The sequence below is a fragment of the Eschscholzia californica genome, unplaced genomic scaffold (genome assembly GCF_041429995.1).
Source record: "Eschscholzia californica isolate CP2 unplaced genomic scaffold, dmEscCali1.0.p SCAF_2, whole genome shotgun sequence".
NCBI classification, from domain to species: Eukaryota; Viridiplantae; Streptophyta; class Magnoliopsida; order Ranunculales; family Papaveraceae; genus Eschscholzia; species Eschscholzia californica.
Window position 1 is genome coordinate 64,592,052 of NW_028238309.1, and position 16,288 is coordinate 64,608,339.

At 35.7% G+C, this 16,288-nt stretch overlaps 2 protein-coding genes across 2 annotated transcripts; both read left to right on the top strand.

Annotated features, from left to right (window-relative positions):
- The first annotated feature begins 1,006 nt into the window (after positions 1-1,006).
- LOC147560307 (G-type lectin S-receptor-like serine/threonine-protein kinase At1g11300) lies at positions 1,007-5,452 on the top strand. The gene is made up of 9 exons (XM_086662490.1): positions 1,007-1,022; positions 1,742-1,826; positions 2,153-3,490; positions 3,663-3,770; positions 3,859-4,013; positions 4,106-4,316; positions 4,414-4,651; positions 4,780-4,930; positions 5,014-5,452. The coding sequence occupies exons 3-9, from the start codon at positions 2,170-2,172 to the stop codon at positions 5,326-5,328; spliced, it is 2,499 nt and encodes an 832-aa protein (XP_086518616.1). The 5' UTR covers positions 1,007-1,022; positions 1,742-1,826; positions 2,153-2,169; the 3' UTR covers positions 5,329-5,452.
- Positions 5,453-10,343: 4,891 nt separating this feature from the next.
- On the top strand, positions 10,344-13,969 carry LOC147560308 (G-type lectin S-receptor-like serine/threonine-protein kinase At1g11300). Its single transcript, XM_086657987.1, has 7 exons — positions 10,344-11,769; positions 12,181-12,291; positions 12,406-12,599; positions 12,691-12,901; positions 12,998-13,235; positions 13,336-13,486; positions 13,561-13,969. Exons 1-7 carry the CDS (start codon positions 10,449-10,451, stop codon positions 13,870-13,872), a joined length of 2,538 nt encoding a protein of 845 aa, XP_086514113.1. The 5' UTR covers positions 10,344-10,448; the 3' UTR covers positions 13,873-13,969.
- Positions 13,970-16,288: the final 2,319 nt, after the last annotated feature.

Consider the following 16,288-nt stretch of genomic DNA (forward strand, 5'->3'; position numbering starts at 1 on the left):
TATGATCCGTCAACTTGTTAACTAAACTCGGAATCCAGATGGGGAGTTCGCTTTTGATTATAAAACACAGGACCAACATGATACATGTATTGAGTTGGTCCTAAATAGGTTTTTGAATTTGATTTTTGGCTCATGACCTAAAGATTAAAACTGCAATAGCATAAAATCTGGGATACTCAATGGCTTTGATTCCATCCATTGTGAGGTTTCTGTGATCCAATATCAGAGATTGAGTTCGGCTTCAAGATTTTCGGAGTGAGAATGGACTTATCCATTAAGGAATGTACCCTGCAGAGTTATTTCTTTCTGATCACAATATGCTGCTTAGAATTTGCGAAGTAGATAAGTTGCACAATTCTTTCCTTGCAATCCGGTTTTCGAGGAGATTTTTGGTTGATGGTCTCTAACACGGTATAAGAGCTAGTGTTTTAGGCATGAGCTAGACTTTGTAATCTTAGTCCAGCATGAAGGGGGACTACCGAGTGACTCTAGCTCTGGCATTCAGGAGATCCGAGTATTAGAATTTGCAAAGTAGTGAGACATTTTTCTTTTTAACTAAGAAACATTGATATCAGTAAAATCTGTCACGGGAATTGAAGATGGACTTGGCAAGAGCATAAAGAATCTATGATTGACATATGCCTTTAGGTTTAGGGCTCATGTTTGGAGGATCCTAGATGGAATGAGCTTGGCATCACCCTTTAGTTTTGTCCACATTATGAGTATTAATGGGGATAGTTCCATCTCAACTGCAAGCCTACCTTGACTCTCCCTTTCTCATGGAATTGATAATTCATGAAACTAGTCAAAAAGATCTTGTGGTAAACCACAACTCTCTCTCTCTCTCTCTCTCTCTGACTATCTAAAAGTCGCCCCCTAGTTTATAGCCAGCTTCCTGCCTAGCCCGTGATTTATCGAAAATATCCAGATTTTTTACTTTTTCGTTCACAATCAGTTAACCTTAATGGTAATTCATGTCCTTATTAATGGTACTATTACGAGAATTTTCAATTTGACTAGTTGTTTGAACCAATTAATGAAATTTCGATGGTCCAAAAGTGGAAACGTTTCGGTCAGTGTGGAAATCTTACAGAACTACATAAATGATAAAAATATGGTGCAATTATGTATAACAAGGTTATTAAACCATAATGAAACATATAAATGATGTGTCTTAAAGGAATGACATTATCTACTAGTTTAAAGGGAGTATTAACAATTACACAATTACGTTCCGAGATAAATTGAAATACCTTTTTTGGCAATAAGACTCAAAGATAACATTCTTAACTGATAATATTAATAGACTACTAGTGAACAAACTATGTTAGTTTGATAAGGTATCGTCAATTACACAGTTATATCAGGGTGTACTAAGACAAAATCAATTTAGGCAGTTAAGTCAGGTCGTAAATCGATTCAAATAGATTTTAAAAATATTAAAAACATAACATAAAAAAATCGAGAAATATCTTTGAGAAATGATGATGAAAAAGATGAAGAGATATGTTTCTAGTATTAGTTTCTCTGGTATTTTGGCTAGATTGTTATTATGTCGGTCAAAATTTCCATCATGTCGGTGGAAAATTCCAACAATTTCATTGGAAATTTTGAAACTTTCAGCAATTTCGGTGGGAATTTCAGTCACGTCGGGTGAAAATTATGCAGGAAATAGGCTAATCTAAATTTAGGAAATGTTTCGCGAAATTTCGATGAAATTTTGGAAAATTTCATTCCTTAGTTTTGAAGTTGACTTCTAGAACTCCTTTTGTTTGGTTCTTTCATTGATTATAGAGAAGGTGAGATAAAGGAATCCTTGACATAGAGTTCTCTACCCCTATCTCTCTCTCTCTCTCTCTCCTCTCTTCTCTCTCTCTCTCCTCTCTCTCTCTCATCTCTCTCTCTCCCTCTCTCTCCTCCTCTCATCTCTCTCTCTCTCTCTCTCTCTCTCTCCTCTCTCTCTCTCTCTCTCTCCTCTCTCTCTCTCTCTCTTCCTCTCTCTCCTCTCTCTCTCTCTCTCCTCTCCTCCTCTCTCTCTCTCCTCTCTCTCTCTCTCTCTCTCTCTCTCTCTCTCTCTCTCTCTCTCTCTCTCTCTCTCTCTTCTAGTAACTGTTAATTACTTTCTTTTCAATAAGAAATAGTTTCAAACAAGCAAATACAATAACAACAATGTGTAGTGTAAGAAAACTCATATTTCTTCTTTCACTGATCTTCATCACCCTTTCATTCATAACTCTTCATTCCTATGCATTAGTTTCTCTTGCATCCACCCAATACATATCAAACTCCCAAACTATAGTTTCCTCAAAAGAAAACTATAGACTAGGCTTCTTTAGCCTGGGTAGTTCTACAAATCGTTATGTCGGTATTTGGTACAACATTATTCCTGGAAAGACCACAGTTTGGGTTGCTAACCGAAACAAACCAATAAACGATTCTTCGGGTGTTCTAAAGATTGCAGAAGATGGAAATCTTGTTGTTTTAAACGGACGAGGAAATGTTTTATGGACTACAAATGTTAGTGTCTCCACTTCTAACAGTACCATGGCTGAGTTGTTGGATTCGGGTAACCTTGTTCTCCGAGAATCATTTAGGAATGGAAGCAGGGTCATATGGCAGAGTTTCGAACACCCCTCGAACACATTCTTGCAGACTATGAAGATTGGTATTAACATGAAGACAGGTGAGAAAAAGGTCTTAACATCATGGAGAGATACAAATTCAGATCCTTCAACTGGAAACTTCATACTTGAATTAGACCCTTCAAACTTTCCTCAGTTAGTTATTAGGAAAGTCTCAGATAATCGACTATATTGGCGAAGTGGTCCTTGGAACAATCAAAATTTTATAGGTGTACCGCAAACGAGTAGCGCCTTTGTGAACGGACTTAATATTATTAAAGACGATGAAGAAGGAACTACATATGTAACTCTAGGTGATGAAACTTCACCCATATTAGTAAGATTGGTTCTAGACTCTGATGGAAAAATTGTACGAAAATATTGGCATGCAACGAACCAAGAATGGGTCGATAATTGGTATTCAAGGCTCTCAGGGTGCGACATTTACGGTGAGTGTGGACCTTTTGGAAGCTGTGATGCATTGAGTTCACCAATATGTAGTTGTTTGAGAGGGTTCAAACCGAAATTTGATATTGAATGGAAGAAAGGGAATTGGTCTGGTGGGTGTGTGAGGAAAACAGAATTGCTGTGTGAGAGAAAGAATGAAACTAAAAATTCTAATGAAGCAGCAGACGAGTTCTTGAAACTGGAGAAGATGAAAGTTCCTGATTTTGTCAACTCTTGGGTAGCTGATAACACAGAGGATTGCCAAATGAAGTGTTTAAACAACTGTTCATGCATAGCTTACTCTTTTGAGAGTGAAATTGGGTGTATGTGGTGGACTGGAAAATTGATCGACGTACAGAAGTTCTCTAACTTCTCTCAGGTCGGAGCTGATCTTTACTTGCGCATTCCGTATTCAAAGCTCGGTAAGGCCTTCATTTCTTTGTGAGCATAGCCCCACATGGAAAAATAGTACAATAGTAAGCAAAAACATATTTTCTAGGTCCTCTCCACTTATACCAGTTGGTTTTTGAGTTTGATGTCCACAAACTTAACATGGTATGTAACATGATTGATGTGATACTGTACTAATTGCAGATACGAGAAGAGATTTAAAGAAAGTTATCATAATTTCAGTCTCTACAGGAATGGTTATACTGATTCTCGGCACGTATTTTTGTTTGAGGTGTATGTCAAAACAAAGAGGTAATTTGCCAGGATTTACTTATATCTCTATGAAGCTAAGACAACTTATCTAGTTAAGCTGGTTTAATATATACTAATTTTGAAACAGGAAAAACGAAGAAAGGAAAGAAACTTCAGTTATTCGATACTAATGGTGCAAACCAAGAATTTAGGATATTTGATATTGAAACGATGGCTGCCGCTACAAACAACTTTAACAGCAATAATAAGCTTGGACATGGTGGTTTTGGTTCAGTCTATAAGGTAGTTAAGCATATTACTTTTACTTATTCAATCACTCTTCATGTTATTCAAATTGCAAAAATTACGGGTAACGCATTGAAATATCTCGTTAGGGAACTTTGTTTGACGGAAAAGAAATAGCAGTGAAAAGGCTTTCTAAAAGCTCTGGACAAGGCTTAAAGGAATTCAAGAATGAAGTTATAGTGATCTCGAAACTCCAACACAGAAACTTGGTTAGACTTTTAGGTTGTTGTTCTGAAGGGGAAGAAAAGATGTTGATATATGAATACTTGCCCAATAAAAGCTTGGATGCATTTCTCTTTGGTAAGATTTTTGCGTCCGATTAATTGAATTCTTACGCATGTAACGTACACTTCCGCATATGTCTTTCCAATCTATGATACTTGTATTTTTATATCAGATCCAACCAAACAAGCAATCTTAGATTGGAAGATACGATTTCAAATTATCGTGGGGATAAGTCGAGGGATTCTTTATCTCCATAGAGATTCAAGATTAAAAGTCATTCACAGAGATTTAAAGCCAAGTAATATATTGTTAGATGAAGGCTTGATTCCTAAAATTTCAGATTTTGGAATGGCAAGGATTTTTGGTGGAGATGAACTCCAAGCAAATACTAGAAGGGTTGTAGGGACATAGTAAGTATATATATTTATGTGACTATGGTCGTGTTTTTTTTTTTTACTCTAAGTCAGCTTCATATATTGATAGTTACAAGGACGTCGTTAACTATCGTTTAGAACCAGAATTTGTTTTCATATTGCAGTGGTTATATGGCTCCTGAGTATGCAATGGAAGGTCGATTTTCTCAAAAATCCGACGTTTTCAGTTTTGGGGTTATGATTTTAGAGATTGTAAGTGGAAAAAGAAGTTCTAGCTTTTATCATGAAGAGAATCCCTTAAGCCTTCCGGCATTTGTAAGTCTTCCTCAATTAATTTCAGTTTAATCATAATCTTTACTTGTCTGAGCTAGTACATGGTCTTGACTCTTTGATTTCAGGCATGGAAATTGTGGAACGAAAACAAGACGGAGTTGTTGACTGATCCAATATTGTTTTCGGAAACAATATTCGAACCTCAAATTCTGAGATGCATACATGTGGGGTTGTTGTGTGTGCAAGAATATGCAGTGGACAGACCAATTATGAAGACAATATTGTCAATGCTTACAAGTGAAATTGCAACTCTTCCTACTCCTAAGCAACCTGCATTTACACAGAGACCAATTGCATCTTCAGATTCAAGTTCATCGCAGTTGAACGAACAAAAAATTTCAACAAACGATGCAACTATTACCACCATTCAAGGCCGGTGAGTTATTTTTGTCCAATTTGATTAGAAATATCTTAAAATATTTGTCCACGAATTGTGTCAACTTTCAAGGATATATCGTGAAGATATTACGCTGCCATTTATAAATAAAATAACTATTTCATGTGTATCTATTGTACTTACCTAGGACGCCAGATGCATATGCATAGGTGTTCTTCTTTGATTTGGGACATATAAGAATATAATGACACATTGAGCCTGTCAATCATAACTCTTCGATCGTGATATTTAGTGGTGCAACCATCATTTACAGGAACTTCTACTGATTCGAGTTCATGTCAACTGAACCAAATAAAACTTTGATTAAGCAAAATAGCTATTACCGCCACTCAGTACTCCTGCAAAGCATATGTCAATTTGGAACTTGAGTTTCGAGTCTTTGTAGGGTAACTATGTTTATAGTAATGTGATAGTCCTCATGTCACTTGGGAGAGTCCGTTCCGTGGGTTATAGGTGCTTGCTCAAGCTTTCTATGTTTGGAGGAGTTTTGGCGAGGAGATTCTTTGTCAGAAACAAAACCATGTATCCTTTGAACCAGGTGTGAAAAGCGGAAACTATATTTTGATAACTGTCAAGACTTACGACCTTACAAGTAAGATAGGAGTAGAGAATTGATTCATCATTAAGGCGTAGTTACGAATGCATTTCAACTTGAACATTTAATAATGGGACCAAATAATCTCCCACTTGGGGGGGGGGGGGGGGGGGGGGGGGGGGGGGGGGGGTCTAATGAATAAAATGGACCTGTAAAATTGAATGAATATTGATCAAACCTCCATGACCTTGACTCTGATATACTTATGGAATTGATAATTCATGAATTTATTCAATGGGTCCTGCACGAAACTGCGATGCTCATGACTATGACTTTGCTATATTCAAGACTCTGATGTACTTGGCATTGACTCCATTTGATTGAACTGGAAAAAACACAAGAGGTTATATAAATCCCTAAATATGAATCTGAATCGCCCTGATCACGAATTTACAATGGTTGCTCTATTTTTTGGTGGAGTCAGAGTATCAGATGAAAGACTGTTAGATTTTCTAACTCTTGTTTAGTTGCCCCTTACAAATTTAAGCTTTTTGGTTCTCTAGTTTGTGACCAGCTCCTTGTTTTTCCAAATTCAAAAATGGCTCCGTTTTTAATAAAACCGTCAATTAACTTTCACACCTGAATCTCTTGTTTCCATGATTATGTTAAGTTTGTTTCCATGATTATGTTAAGTTTGTGACCATCCAACTCAAAACCAATTGGCAATGAGTGGAGAGGACCTATACTTTATATTCTTGGTTGCTAGTTACCCATTCTCCTATGTGGGACTATTCTCACAGATTACCCTTTCTCTAATTCGTATTTTTCTTACTATATTCATGAACATCTTATAAATAGTCGTCGACGACTTTAATGAGATTTTTTTCTTTATTTCTTCTTTCATACTTCTTCTTTCTCTCATCATGAGATTTAAGAACAATATCATAAACCAAATGCGTCTTTTGCAATCCTCAACATAATGTATAATCAACTGGTTTTATTCTCGATTTTACAAGATTACTTGTTACTTCTATCTTGGGGTTACAAAAATTTACTTCTCGATCATATTCACTTCTCTAATGAAGGGAGAATACTCAGTCTACAAACAGAAAACATTAAACTACTTCGAAACTGAAAAGTAACATACAGAATCCGAGATAATGCAATGGCTTCAGCCTAAAGCGAGTAATCAAATAAGTTTGAGCAGTGGCATGAGTGACATCTTTCGAAAAGATTGTTGAGGACAAATAGAAGAGAGAAATGCATCGCTGGGATCTCTTCACTTTCTCTTTTGGTTTTTATTCCTACTTAGATAGGTATAACTTGATACCCTAGATAAGAATGATATTTTTATTTTGCCATAATCATCGCAAATGATAATGAAATAGAAGAAGGTGATGAGGAAGTGATCATGTAAGTATGTAACGCCTAAGTTCAGATTTTCATGTCGGCCTCTAGGAACACCTAAACTTAAGCATTTCTCTGTAGCTTTAAAAAAAAAAAAGCATTTCTATGTAGAACAGTAAACACAATTGATTTTTTCAAAACAAAAAATTAACGACACATGAGTAGGATGACCCCTTCGCCGGAGTTTCTAGAGAGAGATGAGTTTTTTTTTTATGAAGGTCACCGGCCAGAAAATTTTCCGGCCGGCGACCTTCGTCGGAGAAGAGGGGTGAGTTGGAGAGAGAGAGAGAGAGGTTAGTTGGAGAAAGAGAGAGGTGAGTTGGAGAGAGAGAGGTGACGTGGAGAGATATGTGTGGGGGAGAGGGAAATGAGGTGGAATTGAAGTTTTCCTTTTTGTTTTATTTTGAAAAAATAAATATAGAAAGGGCAGTTAGGACAGTTACTTCAAAAAAGGGGACCATATTTGAATTTAGGGGGTCATAAAGGGAGTTGGTCACAAAGTAGGGGGCCAAATAGGATTTAACTCTTACAAGAATGATGTACTTATATATGATGGCAAATTCCTTCAAAACACCAACAACCTTTGGTTGAAGTGGTAAGAGGTTTAGTCTTCCACCCTAGAGGTTAAGGGTTCAAAGCACGCAGACAATTTTTTTAAAAAAATCCTTCAAAACCTAACATGTAAATGGATTCATAGTAATCTAAAATTTTAATTTCATAGAAATAATAAATCTACTACCATTAACTTGTATTTGTTTCATGAACCCCTAAGTTATATTCGAATAATACTAAATCTAGGGTTTAAGGTATTCTCTAATTGTCTATAGTTATCTATCAAAATGGAAATTAAGACCACAAGTATTCTCTAATTGTCTATATTTATCTATGAAAATGGAAATTAAGACCACAGAAGCTAGGAACCTGCCTTAAACCCAAAGCAAGGCAAGTCTCACGCGACGAACAACGAAAAATCACTAAATTTAATCCCTTTTTCTTCTTCCTCCTCTTCATTTAGTTCTCTCTCTACAACTCTGATGATTTCTCTCTCTAGATCACTTATGGTTGTTGCCTACACAAAAGGAAAGTAAAAGGCGGTATGGTTTTAGTGTCTTCGCGGTGACAGTAATACCCACGAGGGTTGGGTTGCTAAAGGCACCCCAACTATCACTCAGGGGCATTACTGATCATCAGACGAGTATGTTGATCATCTCCTTCTAGATCGCCTTCTTTCTTAAACTTCGTTGATGGCTTCAAAAATATATGAAGAAGATAGTAATACAAAGAAATTTGTGATTGCATTTGGACGAATATCAGTAGAGCTTTTAGAAAGAGAAGGGGAGTAGCGAGCAGTGGCGTATCCAGGACTTACTTTCAGGGGGTCTAAATAATCTCTATTAAAATTACAATCATATAAATTGAAGCAAATAATAATTTTAGAAACTACTCTTTCTAAAGTTAGAAAATCGGCTTGGAAAATTCGACCAATTTTAGAAACCCTAAAAATTCAAATTAATCCACCACAAAAATAGGTAGAAATGAAGGTAGAAATGAAGGAAGACAGAAAAAAGAAGTAAGTTATGTTGTAAGATCAAGAATAAAACCAGTTGATTTATTCATAATGTTGAGGTTTGCAAAAGACGTATTTGATATATGATATTGTTCTTAAATCTCATGAAGGAAGAAAAACAGATGGAGAAGAAGAAGAAAGATAGCAGGGAAAAAGAAGAGAGTAGAAAAAAAAATCTCATGAAGGAAAATTAATTTTAGAGGAAGCATGTTGATGGAAACTTAAGATTCAAGTGTTAATGTTAAAGGACAATTTAATGAAAAGAAGATGATTTTTTTTTTAATTTTATGAAAAAGAGGGGGCCAAAAAGAGAGATGATTACAAATTAGTGGACCAAAAAGAAAATAACCCTTGAGTTTTTAGGGGATTTCTGCAGGTAGCTTTTTTGTATGAGGTTTTAGATACTTTCTGCCACTCTTTTGCGTCACTCTTTGTGACAATTTGGGCTCTTCATCCAAGTTGTTTTCTGGATACTGTTTGCAATTTCTTGGTATACTTTTTGCGACAGTTTAGGTGGTTACTGCTGTGACGCTTTTGGAGCTACTTTCACACAACTTTGAAGCACTTTTCGCCACTCTTTGTTGCTTACTTTTGGCGCCGCTTTGGTTCTTGGTGTTGGAGACAGTTTCGGTGTCACTTTTAACTAGACTCTTCGTTCCTTTAATATGTGGCAAAAAGCAACCATAAAAGCATCAAAAGAATTCCAAAACTGTTGCTATAAAAGACCTGTAAAGTGTACCATCAACAACATATAATTCTCGACCCGACCAGCTTGCTAAAGTGTGGCACCAATTTAAAAATTTTAATTAGTATTAAATGATTATCGTATGATGAGTTTAAAGACGCTTTAAGGTAAACTATTTTCGCTAGTAAATTTTTAGAAATAATGTTTTGTTTGAAATAAAAACTTGACTTCATCAATATTGTCGCTCGAAGCGAATTAGGAATACAATGAGGGATATGATCTGGATCCCAAAAACCGGACTCATGATTTGTTATTGCTTGTTATGCCAGTTCATGTGCCATACTATTACAATTTCGATAACAAAAAAGAAAATGGATCGAGTAGAATTTGTGAGAGCGTTGCTTAATGTCAAGAACTACGACTCTAATCTCGCAGGTGATTCCATCAATCGGCCGTTGATCCCCTTGGTGATGATTTGAGTGTTCCCTTCAACAATACAATTATTTATGTAATCGCCAGCCGTCATTGGATTTACATTATATAAACTTAGATAAATTTGGACCCAGTAGTCAAGAAAGATTAAAAATAATCTTTTCATTTGTTATATAGATAGTGTATCCTGTGATCCGAAAATTTAAGAAAAGGATAATGGCTCTCTCATCCTTGACCTTAACCAAAAAAGTCTCTTAAAACATTTTGTTTTGCTATCCTCAGTCTCCAATAAAATATTGTACTTTACCTATCACATTATTATTAAATGAAGCACATTTGTGTTGAAAATCTAATATGGTACATTATAGGAACAAGGAAAAGCTCTAACCAAATGACTTGGTCATCCATACTTGTGTTCCCTTATTAATGGTGCAGTAAACAAGAACAAAATAGATCTTCTTGTGTTGAGGCTAAGTTATGAGTAGAATACACAAAGTTCTTATTCCTTTCTCTGTTTTCTCATTTACCTTGCTTGCTTTGATACCTTACTGCACATCGATAGATGAAACGTCCGTGACATTCACCCGATTCATTAACGACTCTCAGACTATAACTTCTAGTGGTAAAATCTTCAAATTAGGCTTCTTTAGCCCCGGAAATTCTAGTAATCGGTATGTTGGGATTTGGTATAACACGATTGCAGTGCAAACTATCGTGTGGGTAGCTAACAAAGATAACCCATTAAAGGATTCCTTTGGAAGTTTAAAGATTGCCAACGACGGAAATCTTGTTGTTTTAGATGGAAAAGGAAGCATTCTTTGGAGTAGTAATGTTTCAAATATTGCAGTTAACGATTCAATGGCCGAGTTATTAGATAACGGAAATCTTGTTTTAAGACAAGTTGGTGAAGATAGAAGAACCTTATGGGAAAGTTTCGATGACCCATCGAACACGTTTCTACCAAGTATGCAAATTGGTATGAACAAGAAAACAGGGAAGACAAATATGCTTAATTCTTGGAAAAGTGATTCAGATCCTTCAAATGGGAACTTTCTAATTGGGCTTGAAGTTATAGATATTCCTCAACTAGTTATCTGGAATGGAACTCAACGTCACCGACGAAGTGGGCCATGGAACAATCAGATCTTTATCGGCGTTCCTAACATGTTTTCTGTTTATCTTGATGGTTTCCATGTAGATAATGATCCTGTTAAAGACACAATATATATGACATACAATTACGTTAACAAGTCTTCTTTCAAAAGGTATATACTAGACCATAGTGGGGAATTATTCGGAGAGCGTTGGGACGAAGGAAATAGTGGATGGATTCGAATATTTTCCTCAACCACTTATGGTACTTGCGACGATTATAGCAAGTGTGGTTCGTTTGGGAGTTGTAATATACTAGATTCACCTATTTGTACCTGTCTTAGAGGATTTAGAGCAAAGAATCAAGATGAATGGAGTAAAGGAAATTGGTCAAGTGGTTGTATTAGGAATATAGAATTGAAGTGTGAGAGAAACAAGAATGGTAGTAATGATGTATCGGATGAAAAAGACGATGCGTTTTTTAAGCTAGAAATGATGCAAGTTCCTGATTTTGCATATCGGAAAGTAGGTCCCAAGAATTTGAAGGAATGTGAGCAAGAATGTCTAACTAATTGTTCATGTTCGGCTTATTCGTTCGATGGTGGTGTTGGATGTATGATTTGGATTCAAACTTTACTTGACATGCAAAAGTACTCTAAAGGCACTGGAGTTGATCTTTATATTCGAGTTGCTCATTCAGAACTCGGTATGTAAATGTTATTTCATCTTCTTTATACCTTTGGATGATTTTAAAATTGTTTTTTTTTTATTTTCTTTTTTGTTTTATGGTCATACAAGTTGAGTTCTTTTCGATCTGAAAAGTCTATGGTAATTAGGAGGTCAGAGTACTCCAATTTCATTCGTATGGGTAGTCTAATATTGTAATTGTCTAAGAAACACGAGTTCTTCGGTTGTATTTTTCTCGTTGAGCCATCAGCGATTTATTTATTGTTTCGTTATAATAGTTATACTAAGATATTGACAAAGAAAATAAAAAAAATGGTTTAGGTTTAGAAAAAAAATAATGTATTGATGCTCATCAAGTTTGACTATTTAGTTTTGATTGAACCATTTCAACTAAAAATTTATGATTAGGACATCTCTTTGGCAAATGCAGATCAAAAGAAGAAGTTGAAGGTTATTATTATCACTGTTACAGTCCTTATAGGAACATTTATTATGGGCGTTTCCACGTATTTTTGGCGGAGGTCGAAAACAAATCGAAAAGGTAAAATGTTTGAAAGAACTTAATCTTTTCATCACGAACAAACATGGGATAATCAAGTTACGAATCTCATCTTATAATTGTACTAAAACTATCGAAAACCCATTGTGATATCAGGAAAAGGAAAGAAAAAGATTAGAGTTTCATTAGTAGATATGGATGGTAACGTGGGCAATGTATCGTCGGGTTCAAATGTGCTTGGAGACAATACAGACTTAGAAATTTTCAAGGTTGGGAATCTAGCAATTGCTACAAACCATTTTGATGAAGCTAATAAGCTTGGTGAAGGTGGTTTTGGTTCAGTTTACAAGGTAAAGACAATTTATTATTCCTTTTTCATAATTGAATGGTAACAGAGTCGAGTAAATTACTCAACAAAATCATTTTATGGTAATGTTTTAGGGAATATTAACAGACGGACAAGAAATAGCAGTAAAAAGACTTTCGAAGAGCTCCGGACAAGGTCTAGAGGAGTTCAAGAATGAAGTTTTAGTAATCTCAAAACTCCAACATAGAAATCTAGTTAGACTTTTAGGTTGTTGCATTGAAGGAGAAGAAAAGATATTGATCTACGAATATATGCCGAATAAAAGCTTGGATGCTTTTCTCTTTGGTATGTTTTTTTAGTCTAACTTTAGATACATGTCCTAAGTATACAATCCGATTTTGTTTTTGTTTACGTACATTGAATAACTTTCGTGTGTGTCAGATCGTGTCAAACGGGCACTTTTAGACTGGCCCAAGAGATACCGAATTATTGAGGGCGTAAGTAGAGGGATTCTTTACCTTCACAGAGATTCTAGACTAAAAGTTATTCATAGAGATCTTAAGGCGAGTAACATTCTCTTGGATGAAGATCTTAATCCCAAGATTTCAGACTTTGGGATGGCAAGAATATTTGGAAGCGACGAACTTCAAGCAAAGACTAGAAGGGTTGTTGGGACATAGTAAGTACTCTTACTCTAGTAAACCAAACCTTTCATATTGAATCCTACCATTTCTTCTACTCATAAGAATTGATAATTTTCTGTAAACAATGAAATTCAGCGGGTACATGTCCCCGGAGTACGCAATGGAAGGGCGATTCTCAGAAAAGTCAGACGTTTTCAGTTTCGGAGTTTTATTATTAGAGATCGTGAGTGGAAAGAAGAATAATAACTTCGACCATGAAGAGCTAGCATTAAGTCTTTTGGGATATGTAAGTGTTTTTTGTCATGTTTTTAGTCGAATTCTATAGGATGTAATTCTAAATTTTATCTGACTTCCTTTCAGGCATGGAAATTGTGGAACGAAAACAAGATACCTTCGTTGATTGATCCAACTATATTGTCCCAGCCATGTTTTGAGCAAGAAATTTTGAGATGCATTCATGTGGGACTACTGTGTGTACAAGAATTTGCAAAGGACAGACCAACAATGCCTACCATACTTTCAATGCTTACAAGTGAAATTGCAGTACTTCCTACTCCAAAGCAACCTGCATTTTTCGAAGGACTAATTTCTTCTGAATCGAGTTCGTTGACGAATAACCCTAAAATGTATTCTGTGAACACTATAACTATGACAACAGTTGAAGGTCGTTGAACTATCTTTTTGTCCTTGATTTGTTGCCTTTCAGATAATGAACACGAGAGTTTGTATAGGGTACATGCTAGATTTACATGAAGATGAGTTATGGTCCTAATGGTGTTTACTAGTAAGCGAACAAATATGTTCACGCATGTAAGGTTATTTTCCTAGTGATGTTGACGTAGACCCTATAACGGACAAACTCTTGACCCAAACGCTAATTCTCGTACTTTTCCTTGACCCAAATGCTAAATATCTCTAATTAATTCCTGGCTCCGCCTCTGGCTGCTGGTAAATTAATTTTGCATTTCATTCCCTCTGAAGAATAACTTGCTGATCTATTTACTAAGGACCTTCCAAAGTGTACCTTTCTTCTTCTTTGAAACAAACTGATGGTTGTTACTGCTCCATCAGTCTGAGGGGGCATAATAGAGAAACAGATATAACAACTCAACAAGGAAGTTAACTGAGGTGCCTATATAACTAAGGCCTTCAAGAATGATAATTTAAAAAAGTAGTTAAATTCTGTTACAAAAGTTGCTATGACAAACTCTCTCTCTAAACTCATGTAACACAGTACTCTCTAATCTATAAATAGAGATCCTATTCAAGTAATTGAATAATGCCAAATATTAAGATTGAAAAGCTCTATCTCTTCTAGGATAGGTTCTCTTTAATTTGTTGTTGTTTCCCTATAACAGCAATTAATTAATAAGCATCTGCTAGTGGAAACCTCCTTGGGGGTCCACTTGTGTCTTTCGTCCTATTCAGTATTCACTATGTGTGTTATCTAATTTGGTTGTTCAAGTGGTTGATATAAACTCTGAAATTCTGGAAGTTCGAGGTTTCGATTCCCTGCATAAATGGAATCCATGATTTATTGAATTTGGGAACTCTACATATTCCTTCTTCTAGTTTAACAAAACCGTAACAAATTACCACCATTCACCCAAACCCCTCTGCTCAAAACCATCCCACCTCAAAACCGTGACTAGTAGATTGAGACCAACTCCTATTTCTTGTTCTTTCTTTCTTCCTCTAAATTTTGATTCTTCACTTTTTCTCTCTGGGAGTCTCTTGAAGAACTAAGAGCCCTAAGATGTGTTTTTTCTTTTCTATTGCACGAGGAAGATGACCTGGCAAAACCAACTGCCATCATTATCTTATACGTATTAATATGGTATTGATATTGACCAAAAACTTCCATTACTCATATGTTTGTACTGTTCTTGCCAGCCCCTTTTCATGAAGAATGGTCCACCACGAATCAGGATTGTACAAGTAATAAGTTGAAGGGCAAGACCCCGGCCAAGCAAGCCGGCTTTTAGGGGAGGGAAGTAAGTACGAGAAAAATGGACGTGTTTGAAAAATAGAAAATAGTTGTTTGGGTCAAAAAATTACTCATAATAACTACAAAAACAAGTAATTTTTTCGATTAAGTAGAAGTTGCCAAAACAATTAAAATAATACTCCCTCCGTCCCATTTTGTTTGTAGTTTTGGGGAATTCAACTTATTAAGGAATGATATTTATTGTTGGCAAATATAAAGACTTTCCCTAAAATACCCTCATTTAATATAGAGTATTTCATTAAATACAACATTGGTAGAAGCGTAGAACCAATTAGAACCTTTGAATGGTATTCAAACTAAAAGGGTAGTCTTGGAAGTTTCATCATTTTAATAATTAAATGAATGTTATTAAAGGAAAGTGACCAAACATTTTGGGACATCCATAAAAGGAATAACAACCAAACAAAATGGGACGGAGGGAGTATGGTTAATTAGCAATTAGGTGATTTCCTAATTTATTGGTTTCCAGAATACTCTTACACGTTAAATTTACTTTCTCTTTGAAAAGATTCATAAATTTCTAGGTTTTTTTCTTCTTCTTCGAAGGATTGATGATGAATCTCTGAAACATCTTCTTCCTGACTCCCGATGATGAATGAATCCGATATTCATAGCGATGAAGTTGATGTTCGTGTTCTCCATCTTCTTCTTCTTGACTCACGAGGGTTGAGTGATTCTAGAGATTATGTGAGGCTTATGTTCTTCATCCTGAATCGCGGCGGTCAAGATATGTTGGTGATGAATGATGCGATGTTGATAATGATGAATTTGATGTTCGTGTTCTCCATCTTCTTCCTTCTGACTCGGGCGATTAAGAGAGGTTCGTGTTCATCTGATGATGAATCTATTCATATTCTTTGAATCTTCTTCGTGACTCCCAACCATTAAGAGAGGTGATGTTGATGATGACAAATCCTAGAAAAATTGAAACCCTAATTTTGATGATAATGATGATGCTTAACTAGATCTAAACCCCTAATTTATCTGATGATGAAGAAAATTTTCAGATTTGAAGAAAAAAAATCGATTTTTTTTCTCGATTTGCAAATTTTGCAAAATCGAGTATACAATATCGACAAA

Bases quoted from the DNA above. Each gene is read 5' to 3' on its own strand.
- LOC147560307 (XM_086662490.1), top strand. From the start codon at position 2,170: ATGTGTAGTGTAAGAAAACTCATATTTCTTCTTTCACTGATCTTCATC. The intron at 3,491-3,662 runs GTAAGGCCTTCA...TACTAATTGCAG, and splicing joins CATTCCGTATTCAAAGCTCG to ATACGAGAAGAGATTTAAAG. The intron at 4,652-4,779 runs GTAAGTATATAT...TTCATATTGCAG, and splicing joins AGAAGGGTTGTAGGGACATA to TGGTTATATGGCTCCTGAGT.
- LOC147560308 (XM_086657987.1), top strand. From the start codon at position 10,449: ATGAGTAGAATACACAAAGTTCTTATTCCTTTCTCTGTTTTCTCATTT. The intron at 12,902-12,997 runs GTATGTTTTTTT...CGTGTGTGTCAG, and splicing joins CTTGGATGCTTTTCTCTTTG to ATCGTGTCAAACGGGCACTT. The intron at 13,236-13,335 runs GTAAGTACTCTT...AATGAAATTCAG, and splicing joins AGAAGGGTTGTTGGGACATA to CGGGTACATGTCCCCGGAGT.